The 24,087-nt window shown below is 40.5% G+C and overlaps 1 protein-coding gene across 1 annotated transcript in view; it reads left to right on the top strand.

The window, feature by feature from the left end:
• The window catches only part of LOC122795967 (rho-related BTB domain-containing protein 2-like), a 1,395,721-nt gene that overhangs the window by 758,087 nt on the left and 613,547 nt on the right, over nucleotides 1-24,087 (top strand). Inside the window, exon 4 of the mRNA XM_044064449.1 lies at nucleotides 6,679-6,864. Within this exon, the coding sequence (XP_043920384.1) occupies nucleotides 6,679-6,864 (186 nt within the window). The remainder of the gene's footprint in view (nucleotides 1-6,678; nucleotides 6,865-24,087) is intronic.

Genomic DNA, 24,087 nt, shown 5'->3' with positions numbered 1-24,087 from the left:
CCACTAATTAGCTGGATGTTATTCACTGTCTGCAAAGGAATTATTTTCTGACTAAACCTAGCCAAGATCTCTTAAACCTCCAAAAGAACAACAAAAAAAAAACAAATGCAATATAAGAAAAAAATAGAAGTAACCAAACCCTAAATGAAAACATCAATCCAAAACTAAGTGCAGACAGAGCTCAGCAATAGTCAGGCAGAGAACAGCAAGCAAGCCAAACAAGCACTCCAGCTAAATCAAGATGTTGGGGGGAGTGTCTCACATGCTACTCTGATGTCTTCCAGAATGACAGCTAACTGAACACACCCGAGTGCACTGCAGTGAGATTAGAACCCCTACTTACCTAGTTACACAAGCTAGGGAACACTGCATTGAATGCTAGCGCCACATCACAAAGTGGGAAAAGGAGAGGGAGGGATGGAGGGATCATAGTTTGCTGAAAGAGGTGCAAGTACTTTCCAGCTGAAAGTGATTTTTAAGGAGCTTCCTGAATTAAAAAAGAATGCTAGTATTGCATATTTATGTGGGGAGGTTGTTCTTTGATGCTGGGGTAAATATTTTGAAAAGCTTTTTCAGCAACTGCCAGGGTGTAAGGGAGTCAGAACAACACATTTGCTTTCTGATCCCTAAGATTATAAAAACAGTTTCTGGACTGCAGTTCATTCCTTGATGCAGGGCAGTAAATACCATTAATGAGTGTGACCACCAGAGTGTTTAATAGGGAGTTCCTCTGAATGCTACTGATAGCATTGGTGCTTATTATGTGGGCTGAGATGGATAAACATTAGGATGTTGTAGGGTTGCCAGAGCAGGGATCAGGTAGAAAGGATTTCTGGCAAAATTCGGCAAGAGACTATGTAGAATATGATAAAGGAACACAAATCCTTGCATTTGCTTTGCTTTAAATGCAAAATGGAATCCACCACATGAGCAATGCCTCTGAGTCCTCACTAGTTGTGATGTCCTTCTGTTCAGAGGTATTCATCATCTCACTGTCTGTTAGCATGTAATGTGGCTAGAAAGGTGTCCCACTGGCGTTCACTGTTGAGATGAGACCCAGAGGTTATTTGCTATAGTCTTTCTGTCATTTGGCCTTGGACTCAGTTGGCTTTTCATGTAAAGTGGACCTTTTCCTCAGGGTAAGCTCCTACAGTTGCACTTGTGCTATTTGGAGATGCTTGCTCTCCTTCTACCTCCCATGCTGATTATAGCTTGCTACAGACCGAGCAGTCTTCCAGTTATTCTTGCATGGTTAGTGGGCCTATAGTCAAGTCTGCTGTGATATTAGATCTTCACTGTATCTTTTGATTCTTGGTGGATGTTAACCAAAGGGGGACTTCCTTTATGTGCAGGTTTGATATCTGTATTAGGTATAAGGCAGCCCTTTCAAGAACCTGCAGCACCTTCTGCATCTGTCTTCACATCCTCTCCTGTGCTGGTACTTGTACCCCCCTCTCCCCAGAGAGTATACCTGCTTAAATGCTTAACATGGGAGGAGAGAGGGTTGACTTTTATGGTGTTGGGGAGTTTTAGCAACTACTTTTATGGTAATGATAAGATTGTATGATAATATAGCCTCAGAAAGCCCACATCAGATTTTGACCCTGTATATAAGTCGCCCTCAATGACTGTATTTTTGGTGTGTATATATATATATATATATATATATATATATATATATATATATATATATATATATATATATATATATATATATATATATATATATATATATATATATATTATATATATATGTATATATATATATATATGTATATGTATATATATATATGTATATATATATATATGTATATATATATATATATATATATATATATATATATATATATATATATATGTATATATATATATATATATATATATATATATATATATATATATATATATATATATATGTATATATATATATATATATATATATATATATATATATATATATATATATATATATATATGTATATATATATATATATATATATGTACATATATATATATATATATATATGTATATATATATATATATATATATATATATATGTATGTATATATATATATATATGCATATATATATATATATATATATATATATATATATATATATATATATATATATATATATGTATATATATATATATATATATATATGTATATGTATGTATGTATATATATATATATATATATATATATATGTATGTATGTATATGTATATGTATATATATATATATATATATATATATGTATATATATGTGCACTTAATGAGATCTTTCTTGAGATGACCTTCTCCTTCTCTGTGTTGCTGTAGGGGACACAGTCATTGTTCTCTGGTGGGGCATGTGTTCACCCCCCCCCAGAACTGACCATCACGTTTTGCAGTTATCATATCCTTTCCTCATCAGGCCTCCTTTGGTTGACCAGGAGTTCCTGGAACATTGGAGGTTTTGCTGGCAGACACCCATTAGGGAATATGACACACTTAACATTCTCCCACCCATTAGGAGCATGTTTGAATTTGTGACAGTGCCCAGACCAGTGATGGGGTTTCTTATCTACCCTTCACCTCTACTAGGTTGTATGTGTTGTTGTGTGTCTGTGATTTCAGAGGGATTCTCCCAAACTGGATTCCTGTAGTTTGAGCTAGTCCCACTGGAATGTAAGGCTCTATCTAATTTCTTTCCTTTACTCACTTTCCCCACATATACAGCTTGAAACAATTGAGTACTTTCAAACCTTGATCTAAGATAACCTCTGAAAATGTGTTTTGGAACCCCCCATTCATCTTCTAAACCTACCATCTTGTAAAACAAGAAAAAAACACATCCGTTCATTGTATGATTTTCTAGCTCCTGTCACAATCAACTATCAACATTGGCCTGATGTTTGTAATATAGTAATGATTTAAGTCTCAATTGTTGGTGTTTTTTTAATTCAGATGATTTCTCATGTCTGTCCTCCCTAGATGCAATCTTTCTCCCTCTCCTGCAACACTTGGGCTGTTAAGTAGTTCATTGCCATTTGCTGACTGACTTCTTCTAAGTGTGGTTCAACACAGAGAGTTTATTTGCCAAAAAAATCTTCCGAAGACAAACTGGGATTGGAAGGTGCTCAGTATTTGTTAAGCACAGCATTGTGTGGTGCTCATTTTGTCAAAACACACTGATATACAAGGGATTTTAAACTCGTTTTATCATTGTCATCCTCCCTTGCAACATGTATTTGAATCTGCATTTCTTACACCTCTGCATCCTCAGCTGCCCTATCTCAAGGATTTTCTGCTTGTAGAGGTAAGATAGTTATCTGATTTTCACTTCTACATCCTCATCAGACTGAGGACATTCTCTGCAGTCTATCATGATACTGTGCACAGATAAGTATTCTTTTGTGAAAACAGATACCTTAACTGCCCTGTTGAGACATTTCAGCTGCTCACTATTTGAGTAATTATCAGACGTATCCCAACCTGTTTTAATAGCCTTGTAGTGGGTCATAGGATGATAGCATGGATAAAACACTGAAAGGACACAGAATCTTAGTGAATGGAGTCTGCTCAAATGCAAGCTTGATTACTCGAGTACCATGATGGTGAGTGCTGGGTACTAGGTCTAGTCCTTTTCATTTGTGTTTGTGTGCGTGTGTGTTTGTGTGCGTGTGTGTTTGTGTGCGTGTGTGTTTGTGTGTGTTTGTGTGCGTGTGTGTTTGTGTGCGTGTGTGTTTGTGTGCGTGTGTGTTTGTGTGCGTGTGTGTTTGTGTGCGTGTGTGTGGGTGTGTGGGTGTGCGCGTGTGTGTGGGTGTGTGTGTGGGTGGGTGTGTGTGTGTGTGTGTGCGTGTGTGTGTGTGTGTGTGTGTGTGTGTGTGTGTGTGTGTGTGTGTGTGTGTGTGTGTGTGTGTGTGTGTGTGTGTGTCAGAGACATTGCAGATCATCTGGAAAGGAAATGTGGTTTATTGTTGACAGAAAGATAAGCAACAGGATTACAGCACAGAAAGATGGAACTTGTCAAGGTTTGAGAAGTGGTGTAGAATGCAACAGCTTAAGTTTAAGGCAGAGTAATGTATATGGGAAGCAGTAACATACAAAAATAATGCACATTTGGAATTAAAGCGGACGGTAACATCAAAAGCAGAATGGAACCCAGGGTGCTGTTATGAGGTGAGTGAGCATTGTGACAAAGCAGAAAAGAAGGCAGGCAGATTACAGGCATATGTAAGAATAGAAAGCACAAGTTGTAAAGAAGGTCTAGGATGAACATCAGGTTGTTTAGGAATTGTCCCAATGTTAAGCTTGTTGACTTAGCCTTTTTTTTCACCTAATGTCCTATATCTGCCTTTAAGCTGCACCAACACTCATGTGAAGTGGGCTGTCACTTCCTGTTTCTACGATCCTTTCTCATTGCTCATTCAGGACAGTGATTGGACTGTTTTCCATTGAACTTCTTTATAGATCATTATTTTATATTGTTTCTTTTTGATTTATTGGTGCTGTCATTTTTGTTTTATTTTGGCTTTCAGGAATGCATTCACATGCAGGAAACAAATTCCCACTTCAGACAGGTAGTCTTTGTAGGTATTATATGTAGGGCAACAGCACATTGTTCATACTTGTTGTTTTGCAGCTATTTCAAACAGGCCACTCGTCAGTGATGTTGCATTACTAAGTTGGCTCCCTGCTAGAAAGGGACAGAGCCCTGAATATGACCAGGAGACCCAGGTTGGAGTAGAGGTCCAGCACTTGAGACTGTTGAAGTGGTGGTTTTGGGAATGAGCACTGTCATTGAAGGCTTGTCCATGCAGCATGCCAGGTGAGAGAGTCTGATTTCTTGCCTGGCTGTGGCATCTGGTGGATGCTGGGAATTCTAGCTCAAGCATATGGTAGTGAGGGGGAGGTATAAGCACATTATCTGCAGCAGACTGTGTGTGGGTGTATGTTTATCCTGTTCATGCAAAGTACACTGACATCACTTAATGCTAGCTTGTCTTACTGTCAGATTGACACTTTACCAAGACAGTCCTTTCTTCCTTATTTTGGAGATGCAGTTGGGACTCTAGGACACAGTGGATTGTAGGGGACAACAGAAGCATACATGTTAACAATTAAATTACATCGCTGTTGAAAATGTCTTGTTTTCCCAAAAGAAAATGCTCATGGAGAAAAGTGTGGAAAAGTTTAAACATTGGAAACAAGATAAGTCAACATAAGTCTATACATCTTCTAAAACTCTTCACCCACAGATAGCTTTGGGATTGGCTCATACTTTCCATCTCCCAACTTCTCTGCCTCCTTCAGTAACTTTATTGGTTCCACAGACACTTTTGTTCCACTTCTCAGATGATGTCTGTTTCTCCAACAGAGCAAGTTTCAGTGTCCCATCCACAACTTCCCTTGAATTTCAGCCTGCTTCATTGGCTGTCTCTTGTTTAGCTTTCCCATGTCCTGGACTGATTTCAGCCTTAACCTCCATCATCTTGGGCTTTTCTTGTGATCGCCTCTTCTTTGCTGCTTCTCACATCAGCCTTTTTGATTTGGCATGTGATGTCAGGTCTGACATTATCTCTTCCCCTGACATGAGTACCAGTGTACTGTATGTTTGTTACCTGTGAGCATACCTCTCCACTGTCAAGGTTTTTACCCCATAAATTGTAAATAATGACATTTTAGTTTCAGATGTCATATCCTTCAGAAAATGCATGCTAATGCAAAAGCTGTTTATTCTTGCAACTTTCTATGTTTATAAGAGCAATAATTAAAATCAGTCCTTGATTTTGGGCCTTTGTCCCCCTCCAATTACATTTGGCTTTTTCCTGATTTCTTACACTTCAAGGTTGACAGATATACCTATGTGGGGACTGAACTACTCAGCTAATATAGCACAGTTTCAAAGTTTAGAATAACCCCTTGGAACGGTTTTATCAATTTCGTTGGGGTAAATAAAACACAGTTGCTGCATCTTCTGCATGTAGCTTTCCCATTCTGTGGGTCACGCCTGACTCTGCTAATGTGACAGGTAGGGCAAAAGACACCAGCCTAGCCATATTGGTGTGCTTATTTGTGCTTTACCATCTTCACTGAGGATGTCAGGGCAGTGGGATTTCCTTGTTGGAGGGCCATCATACAGTTAGACATAATTAAAATAAGATTTCATTGCTGTTCAGGTAATTTTTTCAGGCTCCCCAATGGCCCTTTAGAGAAAAAATAATAATAGGGGCCATCTATATAAATGTCAAGTAAGTAAATACATTTTCACTGCTGTCTTCTGTCTTGTGTAATGTTAAACAAATATTTGCAGCTTCTCAATTGTGTGGGTTTATAGGTGCACCTGAGTTCTACACCTCTTATCTGGGCCATGAATGCTGAATAACTATATATAGGGAATATTGATTTATACCAATGGTGCCTTTTCTGTTTACCTTATTTGTTTTGTAGCTTTAACTATATTCACGTGAAACAAATGGTATATTCTTTCTAATTGTGGTAATCACATTTTGCTGACCTATGTAAACTGAAATATTTACCTCATTTAGGTTTGTTGCATGAAATATCTTAGGTGAATGCAAAAGTCCATATTTTCATACAATTAAGTTATGTTGTTATTGCACATTTTAGTAGTATTTAAACATTCTTCAAGGATTTCTGTCCTCCACTGATCATTGTCTTTTGCCTACAGATCTGATGTTGTTGTGTTGTGTTTCTCTCTGGCAAACCCAAATTCCCTACGGCACGTGAAGACAATGTGGTACTCTGAGATCAAACACTTCTGCCCACGAACACCCATTGTTCTGGTTGGTTGCCAGCTAGATCTTCGCTATGCTGACCTCGATGCTGTCAACCGTGCTCGCCGACCGCTAGCCAAGTAAGGATGGTTTCCTATTTGTCACCCATTACTTTGTAAGGTGAACTGTATAAGAAGGATAATGGATGTAAAATGTATAAAATGATTGCAGCTTGTAATGTTTATATATGTAGCAGATTTGCTTTTATTTCCTTAATCTACTTGTTTGGATCAAGTAAGTATCCAAAAGGAAGGTGTTATTTTTTTTTAATTGAAAATATGAAATAATGCTTTGTAAACTTTTTGTGAAGCACTTTGAATCTGCTTATGAATTATTAGTAACTTGTGTTGAGAACTGTTGCCATAAGAGTTAGAATGTTGTTGAGGCAGCAGAAGTACTGTAGCTGGAATAGATTTGTTTCCAGATTCAGAGTATAACAGAACATTTTGGTAGAGTGAACTCAGTCTCCGGAGTCTTATTAAAGACACAGTGACACTTATGAAAGAAGCACCCTTTATTTAGCCTAATTTTCCTACCATTCCTGCGCTCATAAAGAGGATTGTAGACAATACTGTGCCAATTTGCTTTGGAGCTTGACTTGAGGATTGTAGTCAATACTGTATCGCTGTGTCTTTAATCCACCAAAGCAAGTCAAGCCCCACTCGAGTAACTCGCACATGTGGCTTCAACTTGGTTTGTGACATCAATAGAACTTGTTGGCAGGACAAATTTGTGTCCCAGAGACTCCCCCTTCTGTGGAATAGACTCCTGCTCCACGTCAAGCAAAGTACCTCATTAACGGTTTTGTAGTGCAACCTGGATAACTGGATGGGGAACAGAAAATACATCCATGGGATTCCACCCGTGTCCCTGCTGGACAGGGGTATCAAGTGCTGACTTGTCGGAACATGGGCTAAATTATTGGCTAGGCTTGTAAGGGCCTCAGGCTCAATAGCCTAGTAACTTCCTATGATCCTGGTAGCTGAGAAACATAAGTAATTCGGGTAAGATTTTTTAGATTTTTTTCTTTTATTGTATGATACCTGTTCTATAGTGCATGGCTCTTTTTATTTTTAAGTAAACTTTAATTTTTCATTTGCATTTTGTTGATATTTACTTTATAGATATCGTATGTCAATACTGACACAGTGTATTAGACATTATTTAATGCAGCTGTCGACCGCTTTGAAAATAGTCTTACTCAGTTTCCAGATATTGGGTGAAAGTACTTCAGTTTGTTTGCCCCTACCAGTTAGCTGTACTAAGTTCTATACTAAAGTGTTTAAGTAATTCAGCAAGATAATGCTAAAAAGATTACATAGACATGTTTTGAAATTTAGTATACAGTGGCCGCATTTACTCATTAGGAGTGGTTCAAGGTTTTCCAGTTTTCTCCTTGCCCTGTTACACAAGTGAGGTGCTAAGGATGAGCATACCGTGGGCTATCTGTGGAAGGTGTCCTGTCATTTCTGTCAGTGGCTTTTCCTATATGCATCCCTGCCACTCCCCCTGCAGCTAGAATGGTCGTCTTTCTTTTTTCCACCAGCAAGATTGCACTGCTCTGTTGGTCCATGAGTGACAGCAAAACCCTGCCTTCCACCTGTGATTGGGCCACCCCCTTTAATTCTCCTCCTCCCTGTCTGCCTGCCTGGCTCCGCCATTATCAGGACCACTAACTGATTTTCATTAGCCTGATTCTTACTCAGAGCTCCATCCCTTAGGCTATAAACTGCAAATATCTAGTTCTGTGAGTGTATCCAACCAGATTTTAGTCCTGCGTTACTGCTTCCCTCAGAAGACCCCTCCCATTCCCCATCTGTACCACTGGTGAACAATCAGACATTCCTTTTCTCTACCTGAAATACACTCTTTCCTCAGTCAGACCATTACTAATATATTCCTGATTCAGATCGGCCTTACTGTTATATTATTGTGACCTCTCTCAGTGTCACTGTACTCCTTAGTCATAGCAGTCTTCTGCTTCTAACAGTGCTTTCCTGTCACTGGCTGGTTACTGTTTTGCTGAGTGCTTCTTGTATTTAAATTTAGGTTGTTGTACAGCTTGAAACTCTTTTTTTGGTTCAGCAGCTGACTGAGCTACATAGAGCAGATGAAAAGCTGAGAGAGAGGTGTGTGAGTCTTTACCAAGGCCTGCATCATCTGGAACTAAACTTTTCTCTGGATTCAAGCTTGCCTTGACCGGTCTGGAGTGATTCCTACTTGTCCTTGTGAGAGACGGAATAAGGATCATCTTTCCAGTTCTTATCTTCAGTGAGGTTCTTCCAGTAAAGTCTTCCTGTAGTTGGTTGGCTCCCATTCCATTTGGTGCTACCTAGATTTAAATTTGAACCATTGAGCAACTTGGTGCACTTTTTTTGCTGAGCTGAAGACTGCAGTATGCAGTCCAGCTGAAAAAGAGATAAGAAAGAAAGAGTGAAGAGACTTTACCGAGCCCTGCAACATCTGGGACTGCACTTTTCAGAGGATTTGAGTGTGGAGTACCTGCCTAAACCTATTTGTTCCCTGTGAAATAGGGTGTAACAACCATTATTCATTTCACCAGCTCACATGAGATGCATTCTTCTCTAGGCTTCCTGTGACAGCAGCAGCTTCTGCTATTATATTTGTCTGTGGATTTCAATGTTAATTACCTACCTTAACCTCCTTGCAGTGATCAGACTTTTTCCCTTCGTGAGAGGGAGCAGGAGCTGGATTTGGAGTCAGCTACTTTTACAGTCTGGGTTCTGTCAGTATGCCAGTTGGCAACCCATCGAGTGACATAGGGATTTATGCCCCGCTTAGTAAGTTTATCTATGATTCCAGAGTGGGGGATGGTGTAGAAGGCCTTGGTAAGGTCCAGATAGGCTGTGTGGACCAACTTACCCTCGTCCACAGCTCTGGAGACTGATTCGAAGAAGTCAATCAGATTCAGGAGGCAAGATCGGCCCCTCACGAACCCAAACTGGGTGGGGTTCAATGTTTGAAAGTTGCCAATGTCTTTGTTTATAAGTTCCATGATGCGTTCCATGCCCTTGCAGATCAGGCTCGTCAGACTGCTGGGACGGTAGTTCCCGAGATCCAAGATGGATCCCCCCCCTTGTGGAGTGGGATAACTGTAGCTGTGTGCCACTCAGTGGGCATGAAGCCTGAGGTGAGGCTATGATTAAACATGACACTTAGGTGAGGTGCCAGTTCATTTTGTAGTTCATGTAGTACACAGCCTGGGATGTCATCTGGTCCCATGGATGCTGTATTCTTAGCTTTGGACAGTGCGGTTTCTACCCGTGTGGCCGTCATTACTGGAATTTGGCAATCTTTTGGTATTGAGATGGGCCCTCTAGGGGGTGAAGGGGGGTGAAGTTGGCACTAAATCGATCTGCCAGGGTACTGGCAATATCCTTGGGATCAGTATATTTAATGCCATTCTGTTGTAGCTCAGAGCAGATCTGAGCATTGCCATGTAGATTCTTGACATAACTATCGAATGCCTTGTGGTTGTCTTTGGAATCTTTGGCAATTTTATTTTCGTAACTAGCTTTGGAGGATTTTATGAGGGATCTCAGATTCTTAATGAGGCTGGTAAGGGAGTTTTTTGCATCCTGGGATTTTCCTCTTGTCTGCAACAGTTTCTTCCTTCTGTTGTATAGTTTGTTTATGGCAGGGGACCACCAGATTGGCTTCCTTTTTTTTGGAGAAGAGTGTCTTGGTTCTATTTGGGATGGCACGATTCACGTAGCTCCTGTCTGCTTGGGTGTCATGAAGTTTGTCACTTCTGACTTGAGTAGCATGAAGTTGGCTTTGGAGAAGTTTTTTACGGAGGTTTCCTTACTGGGGGGTGGGGGTGGGATGTGGATGTCAAGGGTGATTAGCTTACGGTTAGACCTGACCAATGAGGGGGTGACCACTGGTGTGGAGCAGCTGTCTCCTATGTTGGTAATGACCAGGTCTAGGATATTGGAGCCCCTGCTGGGACAATGGATTAGTTGATCCAGGATGTTGGAATTTATGAATTCCAAGAACCGTTGGGAAAAGGTGTTGGTACCCGAGTAGTTTTACCTCTTAATGGCAGGGTGGTTGAAATCACCCAGTGTTAGTGTGTTTGGTTGTATCTTAATATTTTCCGGTATGTTTAGAAAGTGTAGTGAGAATTTTGGGGCATGGTGGGGGATCTGTGGCAAACTACAATTTGAATTACAGTCTTACCTAGTGTTAGTTGCGCCTGGAGGAATTTCAGATGCATTGTGTTGGGCAACTAGCGTGGAGGTGTGAATATCCTTGGTGAATATGAACACTCCTCCACCTTTAGTGTTTCGGTCTTGGTTTGGTGGCCGAAAAGTATGGTAAGAGTTGTAGCCTGGTATTGCAGAGGTGCTGCCTGGAGCCTTGAACCAGGTCTCGGTTACTGCACAGATATCCATGTTCTCCATTTTTAATAGTGCCTCGAGAGAGTGCATTTTGAGGTTTAGACTTCTAGCATTGAGTAGCATTACCTTCAGATTTTGCATGCTTGTATCTGTTACGGTGGTGATTTTGTCCTTTGAACCTTGCCTAACAAAGGCACTATAGGGGTGGCAAGAACTTTAGCCAGTAACTTGAATCTCAGGGGTGACAAGTGCAGACCATCCCTGGAAAGCATCGTGGTTTGTTAATCATGTCGTCCCAGGCAGACAGATACTGGATCTCCTTTGAATGACACCAGAAGCTTAGCCAATTGTTGAAGTCAATCATTTTGTCCTTGTACTGTGGTATAATTCTGGGAGAAGGCAGGATGCTACTCAGGGCTAGGGTCATACCTGCTTGGGCCACAGCCATATTATCCGTGAGATCTCCCATGTCTCTTTTCATGTAGTCCAGGGAGGTATGTCTCAAGTCATCACTCCAACATGGACAATGACAGAGTCATATTTGTAATGGAGTGACTTGAGTGCATGCGTTATGTGGCGTCTGTTTGTGTGTCCAGTTTTGGGGCTTTCCATCTCAGCATCTGGTTCTGAAACTTCTGATATATCCTATTATGTGTCAACTTTTCTGCCATATTTGACCACCAGTACATAAATATTTGATCTTCTCCTTCCAGTTGCCCTCTATGTCCTCAGCTGTCTTGCCTTCTTCTCTTTAGTTAGCCACCACTGCCTGCATTTCCCCCTGGTTAATTTTGTCACCTGATCTTCTCCCATATTTTTCCAGGATATCCCAAAGCCTACTTGTATCTTCTTCATGAGTTTATTTATTTATTTATTTATTTACATTTGTTGACCGGGAGAGTCCGACTGGGCACAGGTCCGTTTTCAGCGGAGGCCCAGGGAGAAAAGCTCCACATTAAGTATTATTTGCATTATACAGTTAAAAAACATAGCATTTAAATGTAGACATTAGTCCAGTTAGGGACGCAAGACAAGAAAAAAACAAATGTAAAACAGCTGTAGAACAATTTTAAAATATGGTGACATGTACTAAACATGTTTACAAATGTAGTTGAGATTCATCAGTGAACAATTGATACAATCTTTTTTTGAGGTACATGACAGCCATTAGCAGTTGTTGCTACAAGAATTTAGTATTATGTGGTAGTAGCCAGGAACATGAGTAGCCAAGCTTACTAAGAGTAGGTTGTTGATAGGGGGCTGAGAGAGGTAGTGGGTGGGGGGAGTGGATGGTATTGGGGGGGTTTGCAAGGGCATATCTAGCAAGTTTTGAAGTGTGATTTTAGTAAGGATTTAAAGTGGGTGCAAGAAGTTACAGAGGTAATTGAGGATGGGAGAGAGTTCCAGAGTTTGGTTATAGTGCAGGAGAATAATGCTTCTCCAGCAGAGTTAATGGCTCTTGTGACCTGTAGGAGGTTTTTGTGGCTGTATCTTAGTGGTCTCATGGTTATGTAGGGTTGGAGCAGATTCTGGAGGGATGGGACTTTTAGTGGTTGGTTTATTAGTTTGTGGGCGAGTGCGAGTTGGTACCATTAAAGGAGGTGGGGGAGCTCTAGCCAGCCCAGTTCTGTTAGTGAGAGACAGTGGTGAGTACTGTAGGAAGCCACTGTGGCGAATTTGGCGATTTTGTTGTCGCAGGTTTCGAGCTTATTTAGATCGCATTGTCTAAGGTTAGTAAATATTGGAGAGGCGTAGAGATAAGTTGAGAATTTGCTACCGAGATTTTAGCTGCTTTGGTAAGTAGTTGCTGATTTCTATATAATGCTCCTAGTTTTTTGTGCACTTTTTTAATGGTCATGGAAATGTGAATGTCAAAGTTCAGTTTATTGTCTATTTCTACTCCTAGTAATTTGGTGTGTTCTGTAGGATGGATGGTGGTGATGTCTTTTGCTGTGATGTTAAAGTGAGAGCTGTCTTGGGTAAGTTTGGTGGGTTGGAAGATTAGTAATTTTGTTTTGTTTGGGTTGAGTATGAGTTGGGCATCGGATAACCAAGTTTCAATAGAAGAAAATGCTTCCTGTGTGACTTTTTGCAGTTCTGGTAGGGAGTGGGCTGTGCAGATGATGGTTGAGTCATCTGCATATTGTATGAGTGTGCCATGTGTTGTGGCTGAGGCTAGATTATTGGTGAAAATAGAGAAGAGTAGAGGTCCCAGGATGGACCCTTGGGGAACTCCTATGAAGACTGGTAGTTGGGGTGATAGGTTGTCCTGCCAAGCAACTGCTTGTTGGCAGTCAGATAGGTAACTCTGAAACCAGTTGATGACTGGTTGAGAGAAGGATAGGTTATTGAGAAGAGAGATGAGTTGTTTGTGTGGGACCATGTTGAAAGCTTTAGAGAGGTCTAGGAAGGTAGCTGAGGAGAGATAACCTGCATTTTTATTTTGTAGGATAGTGTTAGAGAAAGAGTGTAAGGCAGTGGTGGTGCTATGGTTAGTTCGGAAACCGTGTTGTGTGTTGGAGAGAAGGTTGTTAGCAAGGAGGTGATCTGAGACTTGAGAATGAATGCATCTCTCTAGTATTTTGGAGAGTGGCGAGAGAATAGCTGTGAGGTGGTAATTGGTTAGATCTGTGGAGGGGCCTCCTTTGTGTAGGGGAATTGTGTGTGAGACTTTCCATAGTGTAGGAACATAACTTTCTGACAGAGATCTGTTCATAGGTTCATACTAGGCTATCTGCCCTGGGGCAATTATAAATCTAGCCCGATTCTGTATGGCTTACGCCACCCCTTGATTTGAGTATACTGTGCCCTTTTTAAGGATTAGTTTACTGTGCCTTTGTCTAATAGTGACACAGGAGTAATCCCTGGGACAAACCTACGATCCCCCATCCACTTACCGAGATTCTTCTTGAAGAGATTCAGTGAGGTGCTCTGCCTCACATGAACTGGAATTCTATTCCAGAGCGAAGGGAGCCTCTGGGTTATGAACTTGTCCCTCCAGCAGGTTCTATTTATTTCTGTGCTGAGGTTCAAGTCTCTCGAGCGTGTGGCTCTAAGGGATTTAGATTTACTGAGGTGGAGCATGTCCATTAATTCTGGATTTGACATAGCTTTGTATGTCAGGCATAGATCGCCTCGAAGTAGGCGGTATGCAACTGAGTAGAGCTGGAGTTTTTTTTAACCGAGCAGCATATGGCATCTGTTTGAGACCCTTGATCCTCTTGGTGAGATACTTTTGGGGTCTTTCTAATTGCTGCAGGTGTCGGGTAAGGTACATCCCAAAAGGGGCATTGTATTCTATGATGGGCCCGATGAGGGATGAATAAAGGGGCACGATTACCTCTCTTGATCTAGATGTGAAACCCTTCGTGATGAGGTGGGCTATGTAGAAGGTCTTTCTAACCACTTTGGCAATGTGGTTTTCAAAGGAGAGATTGCTATCAACTTGGGTCCCCAGGTCCCTAATAACTTTCTCTGTACTTAATGGGTTTCCGCCTATGTGGTAATTTGTGGGCACATTGTTTTTGCCAAAGGGTATGACTATACATTTTTTGGCATTTAGCTTTAAACCATGGCGCTGGCACCAGTTATCTGTCTCTGTGAGACCTTTTTGAAGGATGTTTGTGTCATCTGGAGAGTTGATTATGGCGCCCAGTTTGCAGTCGTCTGCGAACTTGGTGAGCCATAGTCCTCCCACGTTTGCCTGTACCTCGGAAAAGTATATACCGAACAAAAGTGGTCCCAGGACAGAACCCTGTGGGACGCCACTTGTAACCGGTTTCGAGTCTGACATGGCTCCAGCAACTCTCACTCTGTGGGTTCTGTCTTTGAGCCAGTTTGCGACCCATCTTGTGACAAAGGGGTTTATATTTAAGCTGGATAGCTTATCTATGATGCCCGAGTGGAGTATTGTGTCAAATGCCTTTGCAAGGTCCAGATAGGCTGTGTGGACTACCTTCCCTTCATCTATGGCTTTGGTGACTGTTTCAAAGAAGTCAACCAGGTTCAGTAGGCAGGATCTACCCTTGACAAAGCCGAACTGGGTAGGATCTAGTGTCTGTAGGTCCCCAATGTCTTTGTTTATGAGCTCCATGATGATCCTCTCCATAGCCTTGCAGACTAAGCTAGTCAGGCTTATGGGGCGATAGTTTCCAGGGTCCGTAGAGGCTCCACCTTTGTGGAGTGGGACCACTGTTGCTGTACGCCATTCTGTGGGCACATATCCTGTAGTGAGGCTGAGATTGTATAGCTGTTTTATTTGAGGGATTAGTTCCTCTTGTAGTTCATGTAGGACGCAACCTGGGACGCCATCTGGTCCCATGGAAGCAGTGTTTTTTGCTTTGGAGACGGCAGCCTTCACCTGAGCATCTGAGATGTTTGGGAGGCAGCCCTCTGCCGGGATAGATACTTGCTCTTTTGGGAGGGGAGAAGTTTGCACTGAACCTGTCTGCCAGGATATTGGCGATGTCTGTGGGTTCAATGTATTTTTTGTCGTTTAGAATCAGCTCAGAACAAGTCTGGGAGTTGCATCCCGGGTTTCTAACATAACTGAAAAAAGCCTTATGATTGTCTTTGGTGTCCTGTGCAATTTTTCTCTCGAAGCTGGCCTTGGAGGATTTTATGAGGGATCGTAATTTTTGCTAGTACTGATCAGAGATGCCTTCCCTATTAGGGATTTTGCTCTATCATGTAGTAGCTTCCTCCTTCTGTTGTACAGTTTATTTATGGCAGGGGTCCACCAGACTGGACGCCTGCCTTTGGATGATTGGGTCTTGGTTTTGCTTGGGATAGCATGATCCATGCATTCCTGGAGATGTCCGTAGAATGCATTTATATAGGATTCTGCAGTTTGGGCTGTAGTTTCCACTGGCCCTGGGGCCTTGAAGGATTCCACTTCGGTTTTGAGAAGTGAGAAGTTCGCTTTTGAGAAGTTTTTCACTATGGTTTTCTGGGCTGGGGGTGGGGTCGGGATGTGGACATCCAGTGAAATTAATTTATGGTCTGATCTTACCAATGAGGGATATACTTTTGTTAATCAAGACTGATACGGGGTAGGCTAGAGCGTCAGCTGCAAGTTGAATGTATTCACCTGGGAGGTTGTCTGCTGCTAATCTGGTGGTTTTAAGTTTAGTTAGTAGTTGTTTTATTTTGGAGGTAGGAACAGGATAGAAAGAGAAGCTAGTTGGGAGACTGTTGGTTCTAGTTGATGGTGTGGGTTTATGGGGGGGGGGTTGTGTTGTCTAGCTAGTGATAGTACGGTTTGTGTGAAGTGATTGTTGAAAGTGGTAGCAATATTTTCGGAGGAGTTAGTTAAGTTAGGAGTGGGTGTACTTACTTTACCTGGGTGGAGGATGGAGTTTGTTGAGGACCAGAATTGATTGGGGTTATGTTGGGAGGAGGTAAGAGCAGACTGGTAGTATTGGATTTTGTCCTGTTTTTATAAGCTTTTTGGTTCTATTGCGTAGTTCTAGGAATTTTTGCCTAGTAGAGGGTGTTTTGGTTTTGCACCAGTTGTTCCACGCTTTATCCCTGTTTTTCATTTCAGACTTCATTAAGGAACAATAGAACATCATCTGCTGAAAGAGTGACCTCTTTCTCATGTTTCCCAACCTGTATCCTTTTATTTCTGATTTCCTAACTGTTTCTACTGATGTGTCTCTCTCGCTCTCTCTCTCTCTCTCTCTGTGTCTTCGTGTATATGTATATATGGAAAAGATTGGACAGCCCTGTCTTGTTCCTGTTTCATTTGTGATTTTACCGAACAGTCTTGTCTTTATTGTCACTGAAGCTGAAGCCTCTTTATATAATCTAGTTATCATGTACTCATTAGGAACATGCTAGGGTTGGGAGGGTGGCCTAATGGTTAAGGTGTTTGCCTTGCAAACATAAGGTGCAGGATTTGAGTCTCACAAGGGACAATTGGCTAGGCTGAAAATGGCTCGCAAGGGCAGTTAGCTTAGTACTAATCTATGAACCTATAACCTATGAAAAGATCACAGGGACCATAAGATCCTTCGATATATACAGCTTAAAAGAGACAAATTCAAAAGATCTTGCTACCCTTTTTAAGCACTTAATAGGGCTGATTTCCAAATCTAGCAGGGATGTGCATGATAACCCTGGTGTAAATTTGTGTCTACCATCCAGTCATTAAGAGTAATCTGAAATGTAGCCAAAGTAGTACTTTGTATGACCTGTAGTGGTAACTTGTTCTATAGGCTAGGAATATATTGAGTTAAAAACCTCTGTCCAATGACTCTTGTTTATTTGTTGGTACAGATTTAAATCCTTAGCATGGGTGCTTTTAGAGCTACTGGTTTTGAGAAGAAATAAGAGGTCAGATGGGACTGTGTCTTTCATGGCTGTAAAATTGAGACACTGTTCTCACAGCAACCTCTGTTCTACTAAGTATAAGAAGAGTCGTGCTAATCTCTTGGGGTAGTTTAAGGATTTAAGACCTTTAATTTTCTTGGCTAGAAATCTTTGGGACCTTTCCAGTTGACCTTGGATTTGTACGTACCAAAGGGGCCACTGTATTCAGTGATGGATCTGATATGGGAAGACTACAGTGGTAGGATGATTTCTTTGGATTTTGGTGATACTACCGTGAAAATTAACTGGTTCAGATAGAAGGATTTCTTGACTGTGGTAGAAACATGATAATCAAATGACAGAAAGCTATCCAGATAAATACCTAGGTGTCTTATGATTGTCTCTGTATGAAGAGCAGTACCACTTATAACACGTGAGGTGGGAATAACTTTTCTGCTGAATACTACAGTGATGCATTTCAGTTTGTGACAATTTTTGAGACACCATGTATGTGCATATTCCAGCCCATACTGAAGCTGTTTTGTATCGGTGCCTAGTTTATAATCATCAGCAAACATGGACAAACACACTTCTGGGATATTGGCTTGATTGTCTGCATAATAAATATCGAACAGGACTGGACCCAGAACTGATACCTGTGGTACCTCACTAGTTTTTAAAACTTGGTAACTGTTGGCTATCTTGTTTGCAATACAGTGGACAATGTAGGGTTTACCTTAAACTTGTCTAATTTTTCAGTAATGCCAGCATGGGATAGAGTGTCAAAAGCCTTGGCCGGGTCAAGATAAGCAGTGTGCATTGAAGTACTACTGTCCACGTCCTCTGTAACCTTTTTAAAGCTGTTTACTAGGCTCAGGAGGCAGAACCCACACTTCTCAAAAAAAAAAAAAAAAAAAAAAACCTGATTGGTGTCTAGTTCGGTTAAGTTGTACATGTTTGCTTAAATGAGTTCTACTATAATATGTTCCATGGCTTTGCATAGAAGGCTGGTGAGGCTGATGGGTCTGTAATTACCCGAGTCTGTAGAGGTGTCACTCACATGTGGGAGGGTTGCAGTGGCTTCTCTTGTGTTGGGGTGTCACAGTGGATGTTCTCCAGACATCAGGATCAGAGCTTATAGATAGGCTGAGGTTAAACGGGTTCAGCAGAAGCTCAGATGATGCATCCTGGTATATTGTCTGGTCATAGGCAAGTATTATTTTTGGTCTTTGAGAGGGATTCTAAGACTTGTTCTGAGGTTATTACAGGAGAAACTAACTTCTCAGGCATAGCGAGGTCAGCAATGTTTAGCTGGAGTAATGCTAGTACTAAATCTGTCTGCTAATATGTTAGCCGTATCCTTGGGTCACTCTGGGCGATATTATTATAGATGAACTCAGTGCAGTCTTGGATACTATTCCTTAATTTCCTGATGTGACTAAAGAAATGTTTGTAGTTTCCTTTGGGATCTGAACCAACCTTAAGTTCATACTCTGCCCATTTTCTAATAGTATGTCACGTTCCTTGTTGTCTTGCAGTATAGAGATGGGGATTTCATACAACTTTCCACCATTTTCCTTTTTTTGTTGTTGTTGTACAGTTTATTCATATGGGAGTTCCACCAGAGAAATGTATTCCCGAATTTGCAGTTATCTTTAGGATGGATAGGTACTCACTTTTCTATGCAACTGTTTGGGTGCTGATAAAAGTCAGAGGTATCTCTCAATTGGGTCCATTTGCAAGGAATTTGGAATTTCACATAGATCTTCTACAAGATGAAGTAAGTTTGCCTTGGAGAAGTCCCTGAAGATAGTCTATTTAGTGGTGTGATGATACCACTAGGCTTGACAGAGATAACAGATTTGTGGTCAGACTTAACCAGAGCTGAGGAGATGAAGGGTTCACAAAGTACCATGTCATTGTTGTTTCAAGTAATAATCCCATATCATCCTATCGAATGCTTTCTCCATGTCTAGTGAAATTAACACTAGGTCTTTTCCAGTGTCCTGAGCATCCTACATTAACGTTAATGTCCTTATCAAATTATTGGCTGACCTCTCTCTCACACACAAACACAACTCCTGTTTGTTCCCTGGGAATCAGTTTTGATAAGATCTTTCCACCCTATTTGCTTAGTTATGCATTAATAACTTATAATCATGTTTTAAATTGAAGACTGATCTGTGGGAGGCTGGGTGCAATGGATCTTTCCTCTCCTTATGAATTACCAAAATCACTGACTCTGTCCAAGACTCTGGTGGCATATCTCCCCCTGCATCTTGTTAATCATTAAGACCCACATCTCTGCAGTTTCCTCTTTCCAAAGCTGCTAAACTGATAGAGGTATTCCATGACTTTTCCTTTCGCCATTCTCTCCTAAGCTGTGATCAGTTCCACTCTTCCTACTGGACTTAGTAATGTTCTTTTGTTCTCCTCTCCTAGCTGGGCACCTTCTCGGTCCACTCGCTTTTCTGTCAGTTCTTTTCTGTCTTTTTCCTAGATTCTGTATTCTGTAGATAACTCGTGATAATATTCCTTGAACCCTTCAGTATCTCCTTCAGTGTTTTTCCTATTCTTTCTTTCTTCACTGTACCAAATCCTATAGACCCCTCTTTCTGTATGAGCCTAATTACCAATGCTTTTGTTGCCTTTGGATTGTATTAAATGTAACCTCTGCACCATCACTTTTTAAATTCCATAACCTTTTGTCTTCCCACCAGTGGATGGTCTGTTTCATCTCTCTTTCCTACTCTAATCCCCCTTGCCTCTTTTCCGTCTGTATTTAGTTCTTTCATCATTATTCTTCTGTTATTCATTCTGTGTTTATTCCTTTCTTCTGTATATTTTTGAGTCTCCTAGCATTTTCTTCTTAACCTTCCCATGACATAACTTTTTTTCTAACACTGTTCTTGAGAGGGTGGATCGCTGTTGTTTCTCCTCTTTGTTACCTCAGTATCCTCCATTGTTTTTCTGGGTTTATATCCTTGTCCTATCATGGCATGATCTGATAATATCAAAGGCCGTATACTAACTTACTGTACCAGGTCTCCCTATTAAGCTCCGACAAACAATTGTGCCTACCATAATAGTATATGAATCCGTCTCCCTCCTGCATCTTCCCATTTATCTTCCATTTATCTATCTAGCCTATGATTTTCCAATAATTCTTTCAAAATCTTCCTTTGCTTGTTAATTTCCTGTTCCTTAGACCTCTGGCCATCTCATGTTTGCTTATATTGACATCCCAATCTCATATACTTAGTCCTGCCCCTTCATGGAGCCTCAACTCTTCCAGTATTCCTCTCAGAATTTTTACGGGAGTTTTTGGTGGGATGTATACCATTACTGTTAAGTATTTAATTCCTCCCGCTTTCCCTTTATTTCCTGCATGTCTTCCTTTCCTATTCTCTGTCCTTCCTTCCAGCTCAAATTGCCACAACCTCTACATTAATAAATCTGTAGCTGTTTGTTTTTTACTTCCCCAGGAAGCATTTGCTACCAGATTATACCCTCCCTGTCTAAGCTTCTTAAGCTGAAATATGTCTCTGTTGTAAAACTGTGATCTGAGCTTTAGTTTTCTCAAGTGTCCTAATATTCTGTCCCTTTAGCTTTGTTAGATAGACCATTCACATTCTAAGATTTAATATCCAAAATTCTCTCTCCAGTCATGTCTGTACACTTTAGCTACCATCCTTTGTAATAATTTCTTCTTTGTTTACTCCAGGAGGTGTCTCTTCCTCACATCTCCCTGCCCACCTTCCCATCTGTAAAACCCATGTAACTATGTACATATTTGCACATCTCTTTTCCACTTTGTATAACTAGCCCTTTTGACCTTTCTTACCGTAGGTATGACAATGCACAACTTTGCTTTAAGGTCATCTTCCTCCTCTGTGGGCAAACATCCTTCTTTATTTGTATTTTTTTTTCTCTTTTACCACCTTTCTCTTAAACATTTTGCTATCCTTTGAAAATCATTGCCCTTTTTTCCTTTGTATTCCTATGTCTTTAAATCTAACCTCTCGTTAACTGAGTTATGTCACTTTGTCTACTCTCCCATTCCAGTTGCCTGCTATCAGATTCACTTTCCATGTAGTTACTGTCATATTTCTGTGTCTCCTCCATTTCCCTACCTGTTCTTTTTAACCATTTCATTAGTGACTGAATGCTCAGGCTTTTCAAGTCCCTGTGATAACAATATTGCTCGATGGAACACCCTTTTCCTGTCCTTGTTGCAATCTTTCAAGCCTTTTTCCCCTACTCAGTCTACTGCACTTGTTTACTGGGGTTCTTCTTTCAAATTTCTTTCAATTTCTGACTATTTCTTTGTACTGATTTTCCATTTTCCTTATATTTTTCCTGTGATACTCATACTCTCCCTGTTTCTCGATGGCAATGCCGTGTTACTTCATCCTCTTTCTATTTCTTCATTTGTTTAATCTTCCAGTAAATAAATTTCTGTTTATGTGAATAAGGACAATTTTCCTATTCTCCTTTGTTGATTTGGGGCTAAACCATAGAAACATCTTTACACTTTCCTGCCTGCTCTACCCTCTTCCCCATCCTGCTGCATAAAATAATGCATAGACCTTGCATGCCCCTTTAATTCTCCCTGTCCTTCTTTCCGTGGTTGAGTCTATCGGTCTTCCTTTTTCAAAGGCCCTCTTCACTGCTCCATTATGTGTGCCTTCTCATTTCTCCCCCTAATTCACATCTGTGATGAGCTGTATTCCCTGCTCCTTCAGCTTACGGTTTCCTGATTCTATCAGCTGCTTTTTCACCCCCTTGGGTATCTTAGCCTCTCCCCATCGGGTCCATTGCAACCTTGTTTTATGACTCTTCTTATTATTCATTGGTCCTGCTGTCTGCACTTGTTCCCCTCCCTTTTTTTTTTTTTTTACAGTCATGATATGCTGGTGCACTGTTTTCCCTTATTGCCATACCAGGGGAAACAAATGAGAAACATTTCTCAATTCAGTGATCATTATGTGGTCACTGGTTAACGATCATTATTTGCAAACTTTTTTTGCACTGTCCAATGGAAAAAAAGAAGGAAAAACAAGGAGTAATACATTTGTCAGTCCTCCTTGTTCCATGTACAAAATCCAAATGATCGTAGCGTATAATATGTACTCTTAGATTCCTATCATGCCCTTTGTTTTGCCTTCAGATGAACCACGTTAATTAATTCTGCCTTTTCTCTCAACTGATTTTGTTTTGAGAATAGAGGGAAAAAAACTCCTTGCCTGAACCACATCTTTCCCCACCATTTGGTTGGCCCCTTGTTGATCTTGTTGACATTGGGTCCCTTCCCTGTTTGCCCTGTTCAGTGATTTGCTGGCTTCTGAACCTGTATGAGTTCTTCTTTTGGACTTTTGAAGGATCTCATGGTTCTCTGCATGTATATCTGGAATGTGGCTGGACAAGTCTTTCTCCAGTGGACACATCTTTCCTTGCATAACGTTATTAATTGGGCAATTGCATTTCTCTCTTCTCATTTCAAAGAGAGGTCATGGTCTGAAAATACTCTTTCTCCTCTGGCCATCACTTCTTACCTGGTTAATACAAATTTTTAAGCAGTTTCACAAATGTTTGAAATAGATGGTTACTGATCTTTGACAGCTTGGCACCTCCCACTTCTGGGTGCCATCCGATCCTGTGCACTCTATCAATTTTTATTTCCAACACTAGAAACCCTGCCCAATTATCAAGGAGCACAGTAATTCCATTCTTGCAGCCTTGTCCATCATATTTTCCTGAGATGCCTGTCAGTTTTATATTTTTTTCCCTCCTGGCTGACTATAACATGAAATCTAAACCAATGCACAGAAGATTAATTACAGATAATATGGAAGCAAAACAATCACTATGTAAAACTAATTGGAGCGATGTGTTAAGTGGAAAATCTGAAGAAGGAATGTGGAAAATTATGAAAGGGAAATTGTTTGGGTGCATAAAATCAAAAAAAAAACTAACATCAGGATCATACAGTGTCAGGACGATATATTTCCATAAGAACATGATACCTGTATAAGGTGAGAGATAAAAAATATCAGAAATGTAAAAGAGGTTGAACTACAACTTTGAAAACTGAAATAAACAAGCTGGACAAACAAGCTTAAGCATAGTATGAGACAAAATCAAGAAAAAGTTAAAGAAAATTTATGTAAAGATGTTGAACATAATAGGAAACTATTTTATAGACACATAAGATGTGTAAGGAGTAATGACATACAAATTGATAAATTGTGTGTAGATTCTAAATGTTTTTCTCGGACACAACAGATTATAGCTGTATTTACAAAATCATATGCAAAACAGTCTGTCTCCACAAAAGGGGATGATAAGTTGTCCTAGTGACATTCAGGTAACCACAGATACTAAAATCAAATTAGATTATATTGAAAAAGAACTATGAAGACTGGATCCAAACAAAGCACAGGGGGGGGGGGCACAATTAGTAATAATGACCTAAGAACACTTCTGCAAGAATTTATAGTACCATTAAAGCTATTATTTACTAGGTCGTATAAATATGGGCAGATTCCTCAAGATTGGAGATGTGCTTATTAAACCTGTCTTTAATGGAAAGGACAGTAGTACAAACCCAGAGTCATACAGGCTCTT

Source organism: Protopterus annectens, chromosome 2.part2, assembly GCF_019279795.1.
Source record: "Protopterus annectens isolate FY-2018-M chromosome 2.part2, PAN1.0, whole genome shotgun sequence".
In the NCBI taxonomy this organism is placed as follows: Eukaryota; Metazoa; Chordata; order Ceratodontiformes; family Protopteridae; genus Protopterus; species Protopterus annectens.
This window is presented reverse-complemented; position numbering and strand designations above follow the sequence as displayed.